This window comes from Megascapheus bottae, chromosome 11 (assembly GCF_031878675.1).
Source record: "Megascapheus bottae isolate mThoBot1 chromosome 11, mThoBot2.hap1, whole genome shotgun sequence".
Taxonomy (NCBI): Eukaryota; Metazoa; Chordata; class Mammalia; order Rodentia; family Geomyidae; genus Megascapheus; species Megascapheus bottae.
Window position 1 is genome coordinate 40771711 of NC_143519.1, and position 24823 is coordinate 40796533.

The 24823-nt window shown below is 35.0% G+C and overlaps 1 protein-coding gene across 3 annotated transcripts; it reads right to left on the reverse strand.

Moving 5' to 3' along the window:
• Positions 1–381: 381 nt before the first annotated feature.
• Ccdc122 (coiled-coil domain containing 122) lies at positions 382–24650 on the reverse strand. Of its 3 annotated transcripts, XM_090341724.1 has the most exons (7): positions 24531–24650; positions 21449–21521; positions 18590–18678; positions 18024–18139; positions 15328–15726; positions 14280–14396; positions 382–669 (listed from the first exon to the last, which is right to left on the reverse strand). In XM_090341724.1, exons 3-7 carry the CDS (start codon positions 18633–18635, stop codon positions 520–522), a joined length of 828 nt encoding a protein of 275 aa, XP_090197850.1. In that variant the 5' UTR covers positions 18636–18678; positions 21449–21521; positions 24531–24650; the 3' UTR covers positions 382–519. The 3 variants fall into 3 exon arrangements, with proteins under 3 accessions (XP_090197850.1, XP_090197852.1, XP_090197851.1); XM_090341726.1 differs by lacking the exon at positions 14280–14396; XM_090341725.1 differs by lacking the exon at positions 24531–24650 and having other exon boundaries at positions 21449–22384.
• Positions 24651–24823: the final 173 nt, after the last annotated feature.

Sequence of the window (24823 nt, forward strand, 5' to 3'; positions counted from 1 at the left end):
TATCTGAAGCATTAAACATATATTACCATAAATATTAGTCGCCCATATTTATGGGCGACTGTGGAAGTAGTTGTTAAAAAAGCAAGATCTAATAAAAAATTTGAAAGACCACCATTTTTAATATCCCAATAATTTAAATCACTGAAAATCCAATCGTCACTTTCCTTCTAAATCTTTATATGGTAGTGTAGGGAATATAACATTATTATAAGCAGGCATTCATGACTCTCACACACCTCTAATATTCATAAAGAAACTTCCACTAATCTCCTGTCCATCTATTGCTATCCAGTTCAGGGTAACATTAATATTTTATCTATAGATAACTGCTTAAGAAAACCAGAAAATATATGTCATTAAAACAGGCCCCTGACATGAAGGGGCTCACATGGTAGAGCTCTCACTTAGCAAGCATGACATCTGGAGTTCAATCTAACACTAACAGAAAAGGAAAAAGAAAACCCCCAAGTCTCATATTTTTGGTTGGTCTGATCTGTGGTCCACATTGTCCTATGGCAGTTACTCGTTCATTCCAATGCATTTTCGTAATTCAGCTGCAGTTTTCTCCAGTTGCTCAATGCTCCTTTGCCATTGTCTTCTATTTGATTGAAGCTTGTTCACCTGACAATGCAAACGTTTAAGAATTGCATTGTATCTTTTATGTTGTACCTATTAAGAGAATGATATGTATTAATAGGGCTCATGAAAACAAATAGCTGTAAAGGAAATTGTGACTACTTTGAAGAGGAAATACATATTAGAAATTGTTCACTATAATATAAACAGTAATTGTGTAATTATCCAACTTGCTATATGTTAGATGTGCTAAAGGTTTTCTACATACAATTAATTTTCTATGATGTGTTTTTATTGCTTTTTTGTTGTCGGGGTTACAGTTACATTCATCAGGTTGTAGGTGCATTACTTCTAGCACACTGATACTCCTTCTCATGTTTTTGTCCCACTGCCTCCGAATCATTTTGTTTTTCCCCCACTTCCCTTCCCTATTTCAAATACACAAATAAACGTATATACAATATACCAGGTAACAAAGTCAGATACAGTAACAATATAAGATTAATCATAAGGGCAAAAAAAGAGATGAGAAATACCATAGTATATTAAGAATAACAATTACATGATATAAACCTCTTGTTTCCATATCCTAAAGTTCATTTCATTATATGTGTTAAAATTTTTCTAACATACAATTAAATTTGTATGATGTATTATTATTCTCTTTTTTTTCTGTGACAAGATTGAAGATCAAAGAATAGTTTGCCTAAAGCTGCCTAGTAGCAAATGATGGTGTTTTGGACTTTGAAACACAAGTCATCACATTGGTGATGAAATAACTTCTATTTGTCAACACGGTAGGAAAGAAAAGTAAAAACTTCTGTGAAAAAGAACCACTTCTATTTGTCAATGCTGTCTTCATGTAAATTTGGCCTAGAGCAGGCCAATAATAATGTAATAAGCTGCTATCTAAATTAGTGTGTAAACTGAGAACCTACGTTCCAGTAACCAAGCTTCAATCACAGACTGCCAGAAGATCCAACCATGCTCACATAAGAAAATGCTGAGCTGTAAGCAACCAGCTGCTTCTGAACTTCACTTTCATTTACTCTGCTGCAATATTGCCTGCCCCTATTAGAGAACCTCTGCTGATTCTAAGAGTTTCCTAATTCATAAATCATTCTTTGCTCAATTACACTGTGTTGAATTTAATTTAATCTGAAGTTTTTCTTTTACTACTCATGAACAGAAATGATTCCATTTCTCAAATTCAGGGACTTATTGAAACCCAGTCCCAAACATAGGTCTTAAGAGCTAATGTAGCCTATTTCTCTGCCATGAGGTAAATCAGTGTTTATGCTGAGCTAGTCAATGATAGCCTATAAGCAATTAAACACAGTAGAAATTGCAGAGTTTTGGTGTTTGGTCACAAGAAAGCAAAAACATCAAAATTCCAGATGCTTGTTTGAATCATATAAAAATATCCACCTTTGTTTTTAAATCAACCTTATTAACATGTATTTCACCTAAAACAATCCGTCCTTTCACCTCAATGATTTTAAATATATTCACAATTGTACAACAATCACTACAATCTGTTTTAGAATTTTTTCATTACCACTCACAAAAAAACTAGTAGCCATTAGCAATTACTATTCCCCTACTTCCACATTTCCCCTTGGTAACCATTCATCTACATTCTCTTTATATAATTTGCATATTCTAGACATTTCATATGAATGGAATTATATTTCATATAAATGGAATTCCATATAAATGGAATTATATATGCTGTCTTTTGTGTATGTTTCCTCTAGCATGTATTTTTATTGTCAAATAATAGCCACTGTAGGATATTTATCCAGTTCATCCATCAGTGGACATTAGAGTTCCTTATTCTTTTAAGCTACTATAAAATTATGATTCTATGAACATTCATGTGTGTTGTGTGGACATATGTTATTCTTTTCTTGGGCATGTATTTAGGGATGGAATGGCTAAGACATGGGTTAATTCCATATTTAATCATTTGACAAGCTGCCAGAGCTGTTTTCCAAAATGAATGCACCATTCTACATTCCCACCAGAGTGGGAATTACCAATTTCTTCTCATCCTCAAAAATGCTTGTTATTGTCTTTTTTTGTCATGGTCACTTGCAGATATGAATGGTATGTCATTATAGTAAAAGATGTAATCTTAAATGCTAATTAGTACAATGACCGGATAGTAGAGATGGGAAATTTACTGATTTGTCATATATTTAGGAGTAGGCCCTTAAGGTAGATTAAATCAATTCAAAGAAAGATTGGGTTGTTAAAACTACAGTTCAACAAATCTGTCAAAATAACTGAATTGCCAAACATATGCTGATAGGCTCAGAAGGGTAAAAAGTAGCCAAGAGTCATGGTTCCTGCAGCCTAAAGATTATCACCAACCAATCTTGCTTTCTCTCTACCCTTCAGTTTCCTTCCTACCAGGACCAGCTTTATAATGAATCTTCTGTAGACTCCTTTCTTCTCTTTCCTGGGTCTTCCCTCACTTAGTTCAGCGGCTTTTAACCTTGATTATGTCATGTATCCTTTTTGACAATATGAAAAAGACTATGAACTTCTTCATAGGGTATTTCATTCATGCTGTGATAATCCTGGGGATTAAACTTTTGTGCTCAAAGCCAGTGCTCTACCACTTGAACCACAGCTCCTCTTTCAGGCTTCTGGTAGTTCAATGGAAATAAAGATTTTCACAGACGTTTCTGAAAGACTTGGCTTCAAATTATTATCTTCAGATCTCAGCCACCTGAGAAGCTAGGAGGACTACAGGCATGAGCTATCAGTGCCCAAGCTCATAGGACATATTTTAAAATACATAAAATAAAACGTACAGGATTACAATGAAAATAAGTCATGTAGCAACACAGTTCTGCACAAGCAGCAGAAATAACTGGAACCCAGCAGTTAAAAATACCATAAGTGGGCCGGGAGTTTGGCCTAGTGGTTAAAGTGCTTGCCTAGCATGCACGAAGACCAGGGTTTGATTCCTTGGTACCACATATATAGAAAAAGCCAGAAGTGGTGCTGAGGCTCAAGTGGTAGAGTTCTAGCCTTGAGAAAGTCCAAGGACAGTGCTCAGGCCCTGAGCTCAAGCCCAGGACTGGCAAAAAAAATACCATGAGTGAAACAATGCAGCAGTCTTACCTACTAGACAATATGTTGAAAATTAGCTACACAGCCTGTGTGTGGGACAGGAGGGAAAAACTTGAAGAGAGCAAGCAATGCCCTTATTACCTCACTTAACTGTAACTTTCTGTAAATTACCTTTATAATAATAACAAATAAAAAAATTTAAAAACTGTGATAAAAACAAAATGATTACTTGTCAACTGACATTTCATATAAATTACTCTAAGCTTGATATATCTAAGTTCCCAGCTTTCTGCAACTTCAGAAAGTTTTAATAGACTGAATTTCTTCAAAAGGATATATATTCACTTATATATCTATGCACTGATGAATAAAATTCATAGGAATATAGTCACAGATATGTTTATATTCGGGTTTATAAAATTATAGTTCAGTCATTATGAAATTAATATATGATAGGTGCAAAATATCCTGGGTATAACTCCAGATTACTGGTGATCACTAGCATCACAACTAGTGCTAGTGTATCTCAAGAAAGAATGTATCATCAGGAATGCTTCCTGAAGGATGCAGCATAAAAACAGGTACGTGAGTTCTCAACCAGACACTGTTTCTATGACAAGTTCATTATGCAGGATGTCTCCTTGACCATCCAGAGCTAGAGGTTCAGACCAGCCGAACTCAAGAGGACTGACTTTTTATTTTCATGCTGACCCACCAACTTTGGATAGTATGGATCCCAGTTGTTTTTCTAGGGAAAAAGCAGCACATGACTGACTAGTTATCTGGTTTTCTTGAAAGTTTTATTCATTATCAATTATGACTGGGTTTCTCATTTTTTTACATTAGTTGCTTGCAAAACTTGCTATGGTTATCTGACTCCAGAACACTGCATTACTTCCTAAATTTGCAAGACAGCTTCGGCGTAGAGGTAACTTCATTGAGGCAAAAACCACTGTAAGAGATTTCTTAAAGCCTAGTCTGTTGGGAGCATCCTGACTTTGATAAGTATCTTAATAATAAAATGAGAACACCATTAATTAGTTCTACAGAGAATGGCAGGTTTTATTGTTTGTTTCTAGGAAAGTGTAGTTGTTCTTCTTAATGTTCCTACCTAGGCAAAGATAAGAATAAGAGACCTAGCTGTGAAATTCACAAACACACTAAAAATGTGAACATGGCCCTATATATTAACACTCTGATCTCATCTCTCTTTATTACTTTTCTTCTTATCTTTACCTCTAGATTCTGAGCCTATACATGTTTCCACCTTAAGATCCTTTGTATTTGATTTCCCTTTCACCTGGGAAGTTTGCTCAGATATGTGTGTATACACACACACACACACACACACCTAGCTCCTTTATGTTTTCCCAAAAGACATCTATTCAGTGAATATTTATTGGCTCCAAGATCCAATATTTCACCCTTTTCCTCTCCTACCACATATCTTATATACCATTTTCTCACATTTTGTCCTTAACCGTATTCTTGGCTAGCATGCAGTATGTCTATCTTGTTTATATTTATAACTAAAATGCAAATTTCACAAGAAGAGGGATTTTCCTCATTTATTTTATCATCACTTTATCATAAGAGCTGAAAAGAATAAATTGGCAGACCATAGGAATCAACAAATGTGTTGAGTTTCTGAATAAATGAATATAATGAGGCAGGATTTGCAAACAAAATACCAGACCTAATCACATTGAACACTTGTTCTTTTATGTTTTATAAAGCAGAATAATTTGTTACTGTGTTATCTACTTAAATAATTGTATCCAAATTATTCCTATCTTGCCTTCAGCTTACCTTTTACTCCTTTGCTTCTATGGGTTTTTCTCATAGGATTGGGTTAAGCTATTTAATTATTTCTCCTGCTGACATCAATATATGAATGCATTCGTCAACTGTGTAGCTGCATGTTGTTTTGTACCAAGATTAAACTTGCTTTCTTCAAGACCTTTAATATCTCTGAAAGTACACTATTTTTCCTATCCTCTTAAATTCTGAAGTCAGATTGTATAAAATTTAGGCAAGAGTAAGGCATCAATGCTTTACACAGTGCTTTACAAAATATTGCTAGCAGCACTCATCGTTTGCTAACAACATCTTATGCTTCCAGTCTTCTCTTGGATTTGGCAAATAACACTTTTTTAACGTTGAATTAAAACTCACTGATTGTTGTTGAATGCTTTATATTTCAAGGTTTGTATGCTTTGTATTTGTGCTTCCTCAATTTTTTTCATTAGTGACTCATAACTTCCCATTATTTTTCCTCTCTTATCTTTAGTTTCCTTCTTCTAAAATATTTAAAGATAGACAACAGAAATGGAAAGAGACATTTGGAGATAAATATTTGGAAATCACTTTTTCATTTAGATATGTCCGAGGAATACTTAAAATATTTGACAAAAAATTGAAATTCAAGTTATTTTCAATTTTTTCCCTGAAGCAAAATGTAAAATATAACAACTAAATATTCAATGCACAAAACATTTGAAAGTATTAAATATTAGGATAAAGAAATGCTGTAGTGCAGATAAAAGATGACCCTTTAGCTTCCCCCAGGACTTTGATGCATATCAGAAAGGGTAGAAAAAAGCCTCAGAAGGAGAAGTAAGAAATATTAAGTCTTCTGGTATTTGAGTTCATCTTCATTTAATAATTAGTTATTCTGAGAATGACATTACTTCTATCAAAGATCAGTTCACATCGTTCAGTAAGTACAATTGCTGGGGAAAAGGTCAGAACAATGATATATTTATCCTTTGTTTCAATAATCCATTATTGAGAAGCTTTTCTTTTTTGATTAATATTCTAATGAAATTGAGGACTGCTTTAAAATATATTAGAAGTAACAGAGCTAATATTAGAAATCATAAAGGAAATAAATGCACTTATTGCCTTACTTACATCCCTGTAATCCCTCTATACATCACCTTTACAAAAAAATTAAAAAGAAAGCACCAATGATTCTTACAAAATGATTTCTTATCTATTATGAAAACTTCAAAAGTACTAGACTTCAGAGTAAAAAGTTTTATGATAAAATCATTTTTAGTGGGAAAAACAAGATGATGAGACAAAGAACAAAGAGTGAACCAATGTAACAGCGATATTCACAAGATAATATGTTAGAAATAAACTTTACAACTTGGGAGGGGAGAGGGAAGGAAAAGTATGGGGAAAATGTGGGAAGGGTAGCAATGTTCTGGAAATAATGTACCTTACTATCTTATGAATGTAACTGTAACGCCTCTATGCATCACTGTGGCAATAAAATTTACTTTGAAAAATAGATTTTACTTCAAAATCTAGTAATAGTGGCCACTTACATCATGCTTTATCAATTCAAATCTCAATTTACAGTACTGCTGTGGGCAAAATGGAGATGTACTTTGTATACCTATTCTAGTTACACACAAGTAAAAATGTCTAGACACTGAATATAAAACAAATACAATTTGAAAAGTTGGAGAGAAGAAAGCAAATTGGCCTGGAAGTTTAGGATACAAACAATAGGATACATTTTCCCTTTCCTCCATGTATCTCAGAGAAGATTCTTCCAATAAGTGCAGAAAAAAGTTACAAGAAAAACTATACTTTATAGTTTAAAGAATAAGGGGGAATGATAGCCTAGAAGAATAAATATTTTTAACTCAGCCATATCAATAATTTTATTAAGTATAAATGGACTATATAATTAGAAGCTAAAGATTTGGGGAAAGGATAAAATATTTCAATTCAATTATATGATTTTTATAGGAGACATGTTTTGAGTTCAAGGCTTAAAGTAAAAAATTTTAGAAATTTATATATGTGCACACACAAGTGGACAAAATAATCAGTAGGAGATTTAAGCAATGTTACACGCATTGAGTCTACAGTACATAGTAAATAATTTTGGGGGGCCAGTCTTGGCTTGAACTCAGGGCCTGAGCACTGTTCTTGGGCTTTCTCAAGGCTAGAGCTCTACCACCTGAGCACAGAACCACTTCCAGCTTTTTCTATGTTAGTGGTACTGAGGAATCGAACCCAAGTCTTCATGCATGCTAGGAAAGCACTCTACCACTAGGCCAAACTCCCAGCCTCACAGTAAATAATTTTTAAGTGTATTTATTTTCAAGTAGTATGACACCTTAAACATATAGCATCTTATTCTATGACACTTTCCTTTTCTTAGGTTTTTATTATTTTCAAATATCTTTACAAAGAGGCTTCAATTCAAAATGTCAATTTGTGAATACAATGTGTCTCTTAAAAATGTATTTATTGTTTTGTAAAAGTGATCTACAGAGGGGTGACAGTTACATAAGTCAAATGTAGAGTACATTTCTTTTCTTTTTCTTACCAGTATTGGGGCTTGATCTGAGGGGGTGAACATTGTCTCTGAGTTTCATTTGCTCAAGACTAGCACTTTACCACTTGAGCCACAGTGCCACTTCCAGCTTTTCTGTTTATGTGGTGCTGAGGAATCAAACTCAGGGCTTGTTCATACTAGACTAAGCCACCTTCCCAGCCACAAGAGTACATTTCTTCGTGAACAATGTCACTCCTTCCCTCGCTCTGTCTTAGTGTTTCCCTCCCATCTCCACCCTCCAGTTGTATAATTCATTTCTAGTGAGTACCACTGTTGTATTTGTTCACTCTTTGTTCCTCCATTTCTGTGCCTTTCCTTACTCTCCCAAAAGACAGTAATAAATAAGAATAAAGGAAATGAAAACAAAAGAACAGCAAAAAGAAAAATAAAAACTTCTTTTCTATTCCTGGAGTTCATTTCGATAAATATTATATGGTCAGATACCTTCTATTACACCTATATGATTCTCTCCTAAGACTATCCTCCTTTGATCTCACTGTGTGAATGCCTAGAGATCTGCATAATATATTATGTCCCAGTGTATTTTTTTCTTTTTATTATCCACTGTGTTTAATTGTAGTTTTATAGGCACAGTCCAGGTACCATAAATGGGGGAAAGTATATAATTACATAATGTATATTTCTCTGGGTCTGTATGGTTCACTCATTATAATTTTTTCCAAGTATTTCCAGTTCCTTATGAATGGTACAATATCATTCTTTCTGATAGATAAGTAGAATTGCATTGTGTATATATATCATGTTTTCAGTTTTTGTGGTTTTTTTTTTGTCTTTTTGGTCATGGGGCTTGAACTCTGGGCCTGAGTGCTGTCCCTAAGCTCTTTAGCTCAAGGCTAATGCTGTTCCACATTAAGCCACAATGCCACTCTCAATTTTCTGGTAGTTAATTGTAGTAAGTCTCACAGACTTTTGTGCCCAGATTGGGTTTGTACTGCAATCCTCAGATCTCAGCCTCTGAGTAGCTAGGTGTGAGCTACTGAAACCCAGCTTACCACATTTTTTTGATCCATTCATCCACTGAGGGACATCTGGGTTGATTCCATATGTTGGCTATGATAAACAATGCTTCAATAAATATGGTTGTGCTGGTAGCCTTAACATGGCCTTGTTTGAGTTTTACTGAATAAATGCCCAAGAGTAGAATTGCTGCCCATAGGAAAGCGTTCAAGAGTGGCTAAACAAGTTTACATTCCTACCAACAGTGTAGTAGACTTCCCTTTTGCCATATCCCTACCAGCATTTGTTATTGTTAGTTTTCTTGATAATGGCCTTCTAACTAAGGTAAAGTGAAATCTCAATGCCATTTTGATTTACATTTCTTTTATAGCCAGAGATAGTGAACATTTCTGCTTATGTCAATTGGGCATATTGACTCCTGAGAAGTCTCTCATTAGTCTTTAGCCCATGTATTAATTGAGTTGTTGTAGAAACATAGATAATTTTAAGGCAATAATTTCTCTACTCAAGTCAAAACACCACAGAACAAAAGTGTGGAATTTCTACCATTCACACTGGTGAAGGTTCACTAAAAAAAAAATCAAATCCATTATTTCTAGCTATATTAAAGTTCTCCAGTCTACCTGCTAGGAGCAGTACATAGAGCTAACTTGGGTTCAGGAGTTCCACACATACACACACACACACACACACACACACACACGCACACACCTCATGTATATTTCCATACATATGAAACTAAAAAACAGGACTGAACCATATTGGGGATGGGAGGGTCCAGAGATTTTAATCTCCTTTGAACAGTAATAAACTATATCACCTGATATTGTTGAAGACTACTTGATGGTCCTGGACTTCCACTTTCATCAAATAGTATTAGTTACTCTCCTTGCTGGGTAATGTCAGAGGACTACTCAATACTCTTACTATTCACTTGTAACAGGGCCCTGTCTATAGTGTCAGGCTATTTGCCAAACAGTAAGGCATACCACTCTCCCTCCAAACCAGGGTGGTGTCAGTGGAGATCAAGAGGACAGCCAAACTCCCAGTACCGGTCATTGTTTTCTATGAGTGCCAATGGAGACAGAGAGGATGATATGGACTCCAGCTACCCTCAGAGGGAATGAAGATCCAGAATCTTAAGATATTATACCCAACATGTCCAGATTTCAATAGAAAAGCAGTTATCATATACCAAATCAAGAAAATCTCAAACTGAATTAAAAATGCCATTCACATTAGTAGACCAAAGAAGTTACAATTACCTGATTAGCACTTAAGTTATCATAATATGCTTCAACAAGCAGTTGCAAATATGCCCGGGGTTGAGGAGGGTGGGGAGTCACATATTGGTGGGGGGTAATAAAAGACTAAAATGAAACTTGAATAAGTGAAAGAAACAATAAAATGAATAAGTCAATGGATTTTAGCAGTAGCTAGAGAGACCAGGAGGAGGATAAAATATTTACTAGAAGAGTATTGGAAGAGTACTCACTTTGGGCAACAGAAAGCTCATTTAATAAAGAAATGAACAGAGTTTCAGGGACCCATAAAATTTCCACAAAAGAGCCAACATTCAAATTACTGAAGTCATACACAGAGAGTGGAAAGAAAAAGTAAAAAGTATTCAAATAAACAATGGTTGAAAAGTCTGAAATTTGCAAAAGACATAAATCTGTGGAAACAGAAAGGCCAAAGAATCTCACATAGAATAAACCTAAATAAATTCATTTTCAAACAGGTTATAATAAAATCTGTGAAAACAAAGGACATAAAATCTTGAAGGCAGCAAAAAAAAAGATACTGGTATCAAGGAGGAGAAATCAAGTTTAAATGATGGATGATTTCTCATCAGAAATCATGGAGGCCAGAAGGAAGTGGCATGGTATTTTTCAACTGTGAAAAGTTAGAAAAGTACACCAAGCAAAAAACATTCTTCAAGAATAAAAGGGAAGTCAAGATATTCTCAGGTGACCTCTCCTAGCAGAATGAATTTAGAAATCCTCTAAAGAGAAAGGAAATGATAAAAGAAGGAATCTTAGAGCGTAGGAATGAAAGGAAAATTATGGCAAGCGAAAGTCTGAGTAAAGCAGGGACAGATGGAGGTATGATAGCTAAAATGTAGGGATTTCTTTTTTAGGTGATGAAAAATTCTAAAATTAACATTCATAAAAGTTTCACATTTCTGTGAATATACTAAAAGCCACTGAGTTATGTGCTCTAAATGGTGAATTAAATGGTATATAAGACATTTCTCAACAAAGCTGTTTGGAAAAATACTCAGTTGATGAAATTCTGTTAAGAATTTTCTGGTCATTCTGGATAAATTCTACATACTGAAGTGGAAGTAAGACCATGTGTGTTTTATACATATATATGTTTGTAAATATATGCTTATATACTGTATGTATATTTATATAGCAAAACCAATCAAGACATTTACAATTTGTATATTTACTCCTTTGGCAATTCTATTTTCATAAAATATGGTAATATTAAGAAAATTACTGGGTAATCTAAAATTCCCGTCTAAAATGCTTTACTCTAATAAAGATAGTACATTTGGGGCAAGAGTTTGGCCTACTGCTAGAGTGCTTGCCTACCATACACGAAGACCAGGGTTTGATTCCTCAGTACCACATACACAGAAAAAGCCGGAAGTTGTGCTGTGGCTCAAGTGGTAGAGTGGCAGCCTTGAGGAAATCCCAGGGACAGTTCTCCGGCCCTGAGTTCATGCCAAGGACTGGCAAAAAAAAATAAATAAATAAAAATAAAATAGTACATTAAAATTTAGGCTTTCTCAGTATGGCAGTTCCTCAAGACTAAACATAGAGCTCCCCTATGACCCAGCAATTTCACTATTTGGCATTTACCCAACCATCTAGAAACAAGGGCATACTAAATCCACTAGCACGATGATGTTCACTACAGCACTATTTACCATAGCAAAGATAAAGAACCAACCCAGATGTCCCTCAGTTGATGAGTGGATCAACAAGATGTGGTATTTATACATAATGGAATACTATTCTGCTGTCAGAAAGAACAACATCGCCCCATTTGTAAGGAAATGGAAAGATTTAGAAAAAAATCATATGAAGTGAAATAAGCCAGACTCAAAGGAACAGAGGCTCAATGGTTTCCCTCATATGTCATAATCAGTAGAAACCTTGGGCTCCCCTAGCAGAGATTTGCAATAGAGCAAAACCTAGATACATAAGGCCATACAGTATGACGCTAAATGAAAGGACCTCTAGGATATAGAAACAAAAGCTATATAATGAGTGATTGTTGTCCTTAATGTACCATGTTATCTCTCATCTCTTTTGCTGTCCCTTGGTTATCTCATATTGTTACAGTATTTCACTTTGTTATCTGATATACTGGATATATTTGTATTTGGTTATTTCAAATTGGATAGGGAATGGGGGGAAACAAGATGAGGGGTGGGGGTTAGGGGAAGGGAAATGGGGACCAAGACATGAGAAAGGCTATCAATGTATGTTAAGTAATGCACCTTCTATCTTACGAATATAATGTAACCCTTCTATTAATTACAATAAAAATATAAAAAATTAAAATAAAAAAAAATTAGGCTTTCTACTGTATACCTTACAAACTATAAAACTGTAAATTTAATGGCTAAAACCATAGTGAACCATTATTGTAGTTTTAGTAGTCAATTTTGTATCAATAGGATGCTGTTTTTATTTTCCATTCCCTTTTGTATAATTTTGTTTCAAAGAATGTCTTTCCACTTGATTTGCCTATGTTTGACGTTTTTCTGATTTATTTCTTACCACATGTTAATATTCACAATATTTCTCCAGAGCTCTATTCTTATACTGTCCTTTCATAATCTAAAAACTTATGACATAATCAAAAATAAAATATTTAATCACAGAATTTCTGTAAGCTAGTCTTGTAAAAGAAATATTTCTTTAAACATTTGGACACATTTTCCTCCTGGATTATTATAACTTTATGAGTAGAAATCCAATTTATTCTAAAATTTTTATTTTCACATAGTTTAACCTACTTCATTTATACCATTTGTGCATTTATGTTTACATCATTTATTGCTAGATGTTTTTGTTTTATAAATAAGTTGTAATTTTATGTTAACTATATTCTATCTTACCATTCACAATATTTTATGAAATTTTGATGCATAAAACAGATAAAAGACATAGCTTAGCTGGACGTGGTTCATGCCTGTAATCCTAGCTACTAAGGAGGCTGAGATCTGAGGATCAAAGTTCGAAGCCAGCCCAGGCACAAAAGGATCTGAGAGTTTTATCTCCAAACTCCTAGAAAATGGGAAGTGGGACTTGGCTCAAAGATAGGGTAGTAGTCTTGAGCTGAAGAGCTCAGGGACAGTGCCCAGGCCAGGGGTAGGGTAGTACCCTTGATCTGAAGAGCTCAGGGACAGTGCCCAAACCAGTTCAAGCCTCATGACCCTCTCTCCCCCCAAAAGACATAACTTGTCTTAAATTCATAGTAAACTATAAAAGTTATAGTTTTTCTTACAGAAAAAAACCATAAATATGGAAGTTTTAATCTTCAAATCCTCATATGCTTTTCTATTCTATCAAATTAGTCATCAGCAAGTTAAACTATACATTTTTATTTTCATATTGATGACTTTTAAAGATATAATTAATTATATTTGCAACTAGTATCATTTTCTTTTCCATATTCATTCTCAATTCATTTAAAAAATAAGATAGAGGTCTAGAATAATACCATAATACTTAAAATTTTCAGTCTTAGTTTTGGTCTCACATATTTGCTTTTGACTTAACACTTTATAATTGCACTATAAAATCTTGTAATAATATTTTCTATTGCCTTCTATTCTGAGAAGTTTCCCATGTCCAGGAATAGTCATTTGCATTATCCAGACTCTTTTTTTTCTAGCCATGAATTAGTTTTAAATTGTTTTGGATAGGATTTCAGTGTGTAGCAGGTATTAGCTTCCTACTTTTGATCCTCTGCCTCAGTGGCCTAAGTGCTACTATTCCAGACAGGCTCTATGCCTAGCTTACACCAGATTTAAACATGAGCAAGTACTTGCTATACTTGAATACACTTGCTTATTTGGGTATCTTTATATGACATAGTTAATCTCTACTCAGAATTTGTATTTATGGAATATTATAGTTCTTTCATGTTCTCTAGTTGTTTTGAAAACTGGTTGTAAACTACATAATTTATGAAGTTAGCATTAGCTTAGGAAATAGTCTTATGAAACATTGTAACCTAGATAATGAAGACTTACCTCTATGTCTTTTCTTAATTTTTCATGTGTCTTTTTTTCTTCAAGAAGAAAACATGTTTTTTCAATGATAGTTTCTTTTACAGTTATAATTTCATTCTTTAGCTTTGAAATATCTTCCTGTATATTTATAAAATTTTAAAAATTCCAGTCATAAAAGGAACAGTAATATAAATTTAAGCCTCTCAAATGTTGTTAATTGAAGAAAATGCACCAAATCAAAATTTAATCTTGGTAAGATTAGCAACAAACCAGCCTTAGGTTTGAAAATATAAAACTCAAACCAAGTGAAGATAAGATCCAAAAGGAAGTGGTAACTGCCACACAAGAGTTCCAAAGATTTTTTTTAACTGTCTAGCAAGAAATGGAAATATTTTTAGCTGGGTGCAGTGGCTCACGCCTGTAGCTACTCAGGAGGCTGATATCTGAGGATCTCAGTTCAAAGCCAGCTCAGGCACTAAATTCTATGAGACTCTTATTGCCAATTAACCACTAGAAAACTGGAAGTGTCCCTGTGGCTCAAGGGGTAGGGCAATAGCATTGAGGTGAAGAGCTCAGGGACAGTGCGCAGGCCCAGAGTTCAAGCCCCACTATGGACAAAAGAAAAAAAGAAAAAGGGAGATATTTTTGAGTATATGTAAGGTCTTCAAAGAATAGAGAGAAAACTATAAAGATGTAAAGATTTGGATATTTAGTATAGTAATATTGAACATACTAAATGGATTTTAATTGGTTTGGATACATTAGCTCAGAAGCTAGAGAGAATTTGGGGGAATTATACTTTCTTCCACAAATGGATTGCTTGCCATGATGTTGTTTGATCATATATTATATGAATCCACAGGGAATCTGTAAATATTCACTTGTACATTTTGCCTATTTATTACATAACTTCTATATTAATTGAAGTTTTTAAAACTTAGGAAAATGGCTCCTGAAGTAGTAGAACAACAATGGAAATTTTATTGACTTCATTATAAATTTATTATGTATTATTCTTAGTATTATTTACATACTTATAAAGTAATAACATTTTGATAATAACTCAAACCTGTACTTGTGTTATTTGGCTCCCTCCTGGATTTTGGAGATCTTTCACTAGTTCATCCTTCTTTATCTTTAGTTGATTAACAAGGCCTCTTTTTTCATTGAGTTCAGTCACAAATGACCATTTGCTTTGTATCTCCTGCAAGCTATCTTTATGTGCATTAATTTTTGCATAATATTCATTATATCTTATCATATTTTTCTCATAGTCTTCTTGAGCTATTCCTATATCAAATTTAAGGGCCACATTTTCTTTATATATAGACTTAATTTGACTTTCAAGGTGTTCACATCGTAGTTTGGAATTCTCCATTGTATCATCCTGCTGAAAAATTTGCCTCTCTGTTTCTTTAGTTTCCTGAGAGACAGCTGCTATTTGTTTTTCCAGCTCATGAAGTTCATTCTGTAATATATTTCAAAATTATAATTATTAATGCATTATTCAGCCTGAGAGCAAAGGCATTGTCTTGATGCATAATGCATCAAAGAAAATCACTTAACATAAAGTATATAGCAATCAGATGTAGAAAAAATACATAGATGAATATATGCAACAGTGTGATACAATTATTTTATAATCTCATGAAGGCCCCAGAGTTGTTCTTATTTTTTAATGCTTACCTAATTCAAAATTGTTTTGGCTATTCTAAATCTCCTTATTTTCATATGGCTTTTACAATCAGAATGATAATTATAACAAAAAAGCCCTGGGATCTTTGTTGAGATTGCTTGTAATCTACATACAAAGAGGGAAGAACTAACATATGAACAGTACCACATAAAAAATGGCATAGATCTTCTGTTATTTGAATCTTTAATTTTTCTGATCAATGTTTTGCAATTTTCGACCTAAAGGTCTTATAAATCTTTTGTCACATTTTTTCCAAAGCACTACAAAAGTTGTTACTAATACAAATGACACTGCTTTAAATTTTTAATTTCTGAATAGATTTTACATGACTAATTATGTATTACACAACCTATTTAAACTCATTTAATAGCCCCTTATAGTTTGCGAAAAGATTCTTTGGGATTTCCTAAGGATAACCATGCAATCTATAAATAAAAATGACTTACTTATTCCTTTCTCATCAGGATTTATTTTATTTCTTTTCCTTGCATGATTGTACTGGCTTAAACTAATGGTTGAACGACTATATGAATAGAAATGAGAATAGGCATCTTGCTTTATTCATGATCTTAGAAGAAAAATATTAAATCTTTAAACATTAGGTATGTAGTTGGTTATAGGATTTTTATAAATGCTCCTTTGGGGGGATTAAGTTCCCCTCTATTCCTAATTATTCTGGGAGTTTTATTTATAAATCATGAGTAGATCTTGGCTTATAATAGGTGCTTTTATGTATCTATAATTCTCTTTCTCTAACACATTTTAGTAACTCATTAAAGCTTTCTAAAACAAAGCTCAAGTGTCTTATCATAGTGTACTCCCACCACTTCTTAAAATATACTCTGTGCTATGCTATCACCAAATGACTTATAATGCTGTGAATGTGCCAATGCTATTTCAGGATGTTGCTAATTTACTTTGGAATATCATCATCTTCATCCTGATGTGTAACCCTTTCCCAGCAGCCTCATCATTCCAGTGAACTCCAGAGATTCTTTAAAATCTAACTTTGAAAGACTATGTCTTTTGTGCTCACTCCTTCTACGATAATAAATTTCTGCTGAGTTCATAAATGATACTATTATTGACACTACTATCACACATGTAATTACTTGTTTGCCCTTCATCTCCCTCCCCAGTAAGTGATAAAAAATGCAAGGCTAAAGACAGTATTTAGAGAGAAGGCTTCCAATGTAAGTGAAATAGTATCTGTGAGACACTTTGAAGATTGAGAAATTTAACAAAACATTTCTTCACTGAAATCTAAAACATTATTCTTGCATCATATTCTACTGTACAAATACAGTTTTAAAACTAATATAATCTAAATATTAATATTATCATCAGATGTCTGCTACTCCATTAACACTTAAAACCAATGTCAAAATCTGGAGCTAGCTCACTAACCCTGCGTAAAAATCTCAGATGCAGTCAGTTCTATTACTATGTCTATTTTACAAACTTGGGAACAGAGAGACAAAAATTCAATTGTAAAGCCCAAACGCACAAATTTGGCCCCTCAAGCAAGGCAATTCAACTCAAGAATCTATTCTTTTCATTTTGTGATATATTTAATAACAATCTTTATGAAATACAATACAGTGCTTTTATTTCTCTACTCATAGTCGCAGAATATAGTTAATTTAATTATGTTGCATTCAAAGATCAAGAATGACTCCCATATTCCTCATAAAGGAACCATGAATATATTATGAAAAGGAACACAGAACCAGCCTACTTGAAATGTTCTCTGACTGCTAGTGATCCGTAGTTTTCTAAGCTTCCTTGAATGTGTCATTCTGAAAAAGCAAAATCTATCCAACACATGTGAATTTAAAAGATTCAATGTCATAGCAGCAATACTGTTCAATCTTTTAATGTACGGAAGTGTAACTTGTTCGATAAACCTGAAATGTTCATATAGATGTCACTTAAGAAGAACAGAAAAATTCAGAAAGTAACTATGAATTTAAAGTTGATCCTAATATTATAAATTCATAATAATTTCACTAATAATATTTGAAGGGACATTTGAAGGATAACATGAAAGATAATAAGAAATAAATTACCTGCAAATGGAACAGAATTTTTTTGTTTTTCTCAATTTCTGATATTTGTGATTGCTGTTGTTTGGCAACTTGCTCTACAGCCTCAGTTAATGAAGATGTGTCTTGTTTTCTCATAGCTAGATAAAGTACATGATAAAAATTAATGCAAGCATTTTACAAAAGTTCTGTTTTGACAAAGATCATGAAAATCTTGATGCTTTTTCCTAATGAACTGAAACTATAAATAGCTATCTTCCTTTTTTGACTCTAAACAAAATTAAAAATAATAAGCAATTAAAAGTTGCTTACTATGTTATGGCTCTTTCTGAAACAATATATTTTTAGGGTCCTAATTCTTTTAATCCAGGTCATTTCTACATATACTGTAATTTCAAACAAATGAATAGCCATTACAATTGATTGGTTTTCATTATATATTTCATGTTCTAATGCACTATGTGCATATTTCTTCCTGGTGAAGTGCTATTTTTGTCAAATTTGCTACCAAGTTTAACACAATCATCATTTTACAATACTCATTTGTTGTTGCTTATTTTTTAATTATTTGTTTAACATTGTTCCATTACCTTCTTTAGGAATACTTTCACTCTTCTTTTCTTTGTTGCCTGACATAATCAACTCTATGATAAAATAAAACTTAAAATAATGACAGAACCTGTAGAAAAAAAATTCAAAGAATACTTAGCCAACCACATGTATACAAAGTAGCTAACACAAACTTTCTGTCCAAGGTTATTCTACCCAGGGTAAATCCTACACAAAATTTAGACTATTCTTTATGAAAGAGAAACAGATAAGATGAAGGGGTGGGTAGATATTTTTCTCCACTGAAAGATTTAAGAGTTGACATGAGTCCTGTGGTATCAGAGTTAAAGGCATGACCAACTTTAGGTAAAGGGAATGTGAGATTTCCTGTCCATTTATAGATAGAAAAATAATACAAATTTTTATGGTTAATAAATGGAATTCAATGTTGATAAATACATGAAGTTGCCATCTTCTCCTGTTTCACTTACGCTTTTTTTTTTTTTTCTGGTGCCACTACTTTGTCTTGAATTCAGGGGCCTCAAGCACTTGCCCAGTTTGCTTGGAATATGCCCTTGGAGCCATGTGATCGTTAGTTGGAAAAGTCTCATACACTTTTCCTGGACTGTCCTTAAACAAAATCCAGGTCTCAGCCTCCCGAGGGGCTAAGATTACAAGTGTCAGTTATGAGTGAGTGCTCCCCTCTGCTTTCTCTTCTTCCCCTACCCATCCTTGTTCTGACTTCTCTCCCCGAGTCCTGGGGCTTGAACTCAGGGACTGGGTATTGTCCCTGAGTTGTTTCTTCTTTCCTTCTCCTTCTTCTTCTTTTTCTTCTTCTTCTGGTTAGTGCTCTACCACTTGAGCCAAAGCTCTACTTCTGGCTTTTTGATAATTAATTCAAGATAGGAGTCTCAAGGATTTTCCTGCCTGAGTTGTCCTTGAACCATGATCCTCAGCTCTCGTTTCTTGAGTGCAAGGATTAGGCATAAGCTACTAGTTCTTGAGTCTTTCTCTTAACAGTAGTTATCAACACTGGAGCCCTTTACATTTTTTCCTTTTCTTAATCCCTCAACTAATACAAACTCTATGAAAATATAGACCTAGAAGTGCCTGGCAAACCACAGGTGTATAAAGGTACTGTCTCTAATTTACCCTGTTCCAACAGAATAGTACCCCTGAAACTCTGTTCCCTTATAATATGAGCACCAAGAAGGAAAATACATTGTATTTATCATTTGTATTTCTAAATTAGTTGATGAAGAAAACTAAAGGATGAAGAAATTAGATCTATACAACCAAAATCAAAATCATTTATGTCAACCAAAATCAAGCTTCCCAAATCGAAGAACTCTTGTATAATTATTCATGAAAAAATGCTATAAAAGTGTTTGTTCTGGCTTTATTGGATCTCTACAGAATGTAGGAAAAATAATCTAATGCCACCTACTGATAAATTATTAGAACTGCACAACTCAATGCAGACAAATTTTAAAGACAGTACTGAAAAATTGTTCAACCATGATTTTAAGAGAAACTAAAAACTTATTAGAGCCAACCAAAAGAATGAATAAATCATTAAAATCTTTGATTTAGAGATGGACACATTAACACACACCTATAAGAGCAGAATTTGAGAGGCTAAGGCAGAAAGCTCTGACCTATGAAAAGAGATGCCACCTCTAAAAGTCGATATCTATGTATGTGTGTGTAATACAAATTGTGCATATGTATTGTTTTCATATATTTATTATATACCAGTGCCTTACAATCTGCGGGACTTAAAAGGTTATTTCTTTCTCTGGCCAGGCAATAAGAGAAAAATTTCAGTATACTGAAAACAAAAGAAATCAGATAGTATAGGCACCGTACATATATTATCCATGTTGTTTCAAGCTTTGTACTAAAGGTGGAATTTTTCTGAATGTAACAGATATGTTTTAGTATCAGAACCTTAAACAATGACCAGGAAACTATCACAAAAAGTTTCTTATCTCTGAGAGAGAAATTAGAGGCTGTTGTTGAAATCAAGTCATAATTACCTGCTTGACCCATTCAAGAAAGAAAGGGACAAAGTCTTTTTGTTTTCCTTTAAAGCTCTATTTCCAAACTAAGAAGAGTTTTGTAGTGGGCTGAATGATAACTCTCAAAGATAACTTCATGCAATAAATATGACTATAAGTATGACTCTATTTGGGAAAGGGGTCTTTGCAGATGTAATTAGGTTAAGGACTTCAAGATCAGATCATTTAAGATGGGACCCAATTCAAGGGCAAGGGAGTGAATATGCAAACAATGGTCAAACTACAAGTAAAAATAGAACACTGATCCATGACTGGCAGCAACCAACCAGGAAAACAACCTACTATTGAGTAATCAGCCCAGAAAGTTACTCTGTTGTGTACATATTAGGCTTGTAGCAAGTGAGATCATTATTTCAAGCAACCATCTAAGAAGCCAAATTAAATTGAGTGGCTCCAAATGGCCAGCACCAGGGCATTTTTCCCAATGCTCCTAAGTTCCAACTTGGGACCCACCAGAAAAAGCCATATATGAATCTGTGACCAATTATGTAGGATTCCTCATGTGTCCCTGTAACCAATTATATAGGATGCCTCATTTTTAGGTGGCCTATGTTTAGTCGTTTCTCATGCTATCACTTCTACTCAAGCCATAATCATTCCTCTCCTTGCCTTTAACTCTGTCCAAACCCAACAATGGTGGCAGATTTCCCTGAATGCTCTGAATATATAGTTTGTTTACTCTCATTGGGTTAGTCCTCATTGATTTTCAGGTATCTTCATATAAGAAAACTAAAGAGAAATGTGAGACTCAGACACATAAGAAATATTAGCATGTGAAGATAGAGCAACCCAAGTCTACAGCTGTAGGCCAAGGCTCACCTGGAGCCATCAGCAGATGGAAATCTTCAAAGGATATGAGGTCCTGTCAACACTGCAAGTCCATATCCAGTGTCTGTAAGTGTAAGAACACAGTTTAGATTGTTTTAAACCATCCAGTTTGTGTCATTTGTTATGGCAGCCTCAGAAACCCTAAGCTTTTAGCAATGAATTCTGAATCTTTTACAATGTTCTTTTCAATAAGGATGTTACTGTAACTTTCATATAAGTGGCTTAAGAAACTGTTCAGAGTTTTTGAAAATTTCTACTTTTCTCATAAGATTTCCAAAGAGGCCTAGTGTGATGGCGGTGCACTCTGTATTTATAGATACTCATTTTGAGGAGGTGGTGACACGAGAACCAGTTAGGGGCCCAGCCGCAGCCAAAACCTAGTAAGAGCCAATCAAAAAACAAACTGGATATTGTAGTTCATAGCTGTAATCTGTAATCTTAGCTATTCAGGAGACAGAATATGAGGATGTTGGTTCAAAGTTAGCCTGGGAAGAAATGCAAGTTTTCTCAGGAAAAAATTTACATATATAAACTGTCTTACATAGTACAAGAATGTCTTAGGATTTCCTAGTGTTCCCCTTTCACAGCCAATTCCTTAAAACGTCCTAAGTCCTTATGAGGAAGAAAAATACATAGCTAAATAATTTAAATGGGGAGTCAGATCTGATAGTTTTGTTCTACCAAGTGAATTGTACAATCTTACTTGCGTTTGCTCCAAAATCTGAGTAGGCCAGTTGCACTCACTATCTTACTTTATTGACTTTACTAAGCATTATGCAAACCAATGAAGTAACATGGAAATAAAAAGGTGTTTTTTTTTAAATCTACCTAATATCATGGACTCAGTAAAAGTATGCAAGTATAAAAATGGTAAATGAATAAATTTTAAAGTCTAGGGAAATCTTAACTGATAATTTAGCTGAATGATGTAGACAAGATATATAATGCAGAACTCCCATCAGAAAAGGCCCTAGACTTTCTCAATAGATTGGTAAGTAGACATATCAAATGAACATTGAGTGTTTAGGCTATAATAAAGTTTAAGACATTATGCTAAACTCTTCCAAGATTCTCTTGACTATTTTTTTCCTTGTCTAAAAAAAATTATTTGTCTCCCATGCTATAACGTTCATGTTAAAAATTACATGATTCCGGGCTGGGAGTTTGGCCTAGTGGTAAGAGTGCTTGCCTGGTATGCACAAAGTTCTGAGTTCTATTCCTTGGTATCATATACATAGAAAAAGCAGGAAGTGGTGGTATGGCTCAAGTGGCAGAGCTCTAGCCTTGAGAAAGTCCAAGGACAGCACTCAGGCCCTGAGTTCAAGCCCCAGGACTGGCAAAAAAAATTATGTGATTCAATATATAATCAACTTTTTCAACTTATTGCTTGGATATAGGTCCAGAATACCTGTGAGAAAGCCTTGTATACGATCAAAATGCTAAAAGAAACTACTCTGCTTGGTAAGAGGATGGGACTTCAAGGAAGGTGTTTGAGTTTAAGTAGTCTTGAAAAGAAGCAGTTAAACAGTCCTATAAAAAGAAGGGTGTTCTAGTTAAAATAAACAGCAAATTTAAAGAATGTAATCCTGTATCCTACTTGAAGAACAGTATGTGTAAGAATGCCGTGGGCATAAGGCACTTATTTTTCAAACTTAATTATGCACTTGAAATCATCTATCGAAATTAAAACAAGAAACAGAAGCAAAACATGCCTCTGCCCAATTCTTTTTAAGAGATTCTGATTCACTATTAAAAATCTGCTTGTAGTTCAGATGTGCAAGAAGATGGAGAATCACTTGAGTGGGCTGAAGTGAAGTAAGGATATTAGGAAATGAGTCTAGAAACAGATGACAAAGGAAATGGTATGCAAATACACAATCACAACTTCCCCCACATCATTTTGAATTTTTGTTGTTTTTTTTTTTACTTTCTCTTCTCTTGCATGAAAGAATTAGAACTCCTACCATTGTCTATAACAGGGATCAATGATTTCCACCTACTCTGTAACTAAATGTTTGTCACAGCGTAAAGGATATCACTCATAGTACTTAATGAATGTTTATAATGAAAACGCAATTTTACCAAAAAAAAAACCCACCAAAAAACAAAAATAACAATCAAAAAACAGTTGGCCGAAATACTAAAGAGTAGTTCTAATCTGAAATAGGGTTCCTGGTCCTTAGTCAAATGGAAACAGTTGTCCATTTACAGTTCCAAATACTTGAGATTTTTTTTTTTTCCTCCACAGGAAACTTTTCAAAACTTACATATGCAACAACAATAAAGACGAAGAGGCCTCTCTTTACCTCATAGCCAGGTCTATAGGACATATCCACTTACTTTTTGGAAGTCAGATAGCAGCCCCCTCCCCAGTTTATCATTTATAGACATCCCCTCCATATCCCAGAGGGCTATTATACTTGGAGGACAGTTTAACACAATTCCAAGAACTGATGTCTTCCTGAGAACACACGTTTTCAAAAAGCCTATGGAACGTTTGTGTTAGGACAAGGGACTGTCCCCTAGCTGGAGGAACAGAGTGGTAGTTACCTTTCTTGAAATACAAACCCCAGTACTCCCACCCCCCAACCCCTGCCAAAAAAATTAAAGTGTGTTGGTCCTGGCCAGGCCTGCACACCGTACTTCCAGCTTCATGGGCACCAAAGGTAGGGGAAAGGGAAATTTAAAAAGGCTGGAGACTTGGCACCTGTGGGAGATTATCCAGGAAGCACAAGGCTGTGAGTTCAAATCCCAGTCTTATGTCCCCCCAAAGGAAGTGTTGATTCTGTCCATGAGAAATGCAGAATCGACAAAAGGGAAGGAAAAGAAAAGGAGAACCAACCAACTTGTTTCTGGTAACAATCAAACAAAAAAACACCTCGTCCCCCCCACAACAGAGAGAGAGAAATCCCCTACGGACAAAGGGCTAACGGGACAGACCGCAGCGCTGGGTCAGCGGATCGGGCGCCACAGCTCCGCAGGCCCGGCCCGGCCCTCAGAGGAGGAGCCGCTCCCGCCGCCGCCCGGCCCCTCTCGCCGCTCCTTCCCAGGCCCCCTGTCCTGCCCCGCTGACCCGCCGGGGCTGACCACCGGGGCCCGGCCGGCGCCGACTCGGGCCCCTCTGGCCTCCACAAGGCTACGGGGTACGGACGCGAAGCCACGAGGACGCAGAACTGCGAGGACGAAAGCCCGGGAATTCCCCCGCCCAGCGCCCGCGTGCGCCTGCGCGTGCACGGAGCCAGTGCGTGTCCCGGAGCCCCGCCCACCGGGGCCCCGCCCACCGAGGCCACGCCCACCGCGGGCTTCCCGGCGCTCTCCGCCCGCGGACTGGGTTACTCTGGAACCTGGTGGAGCAGATACTTGCGA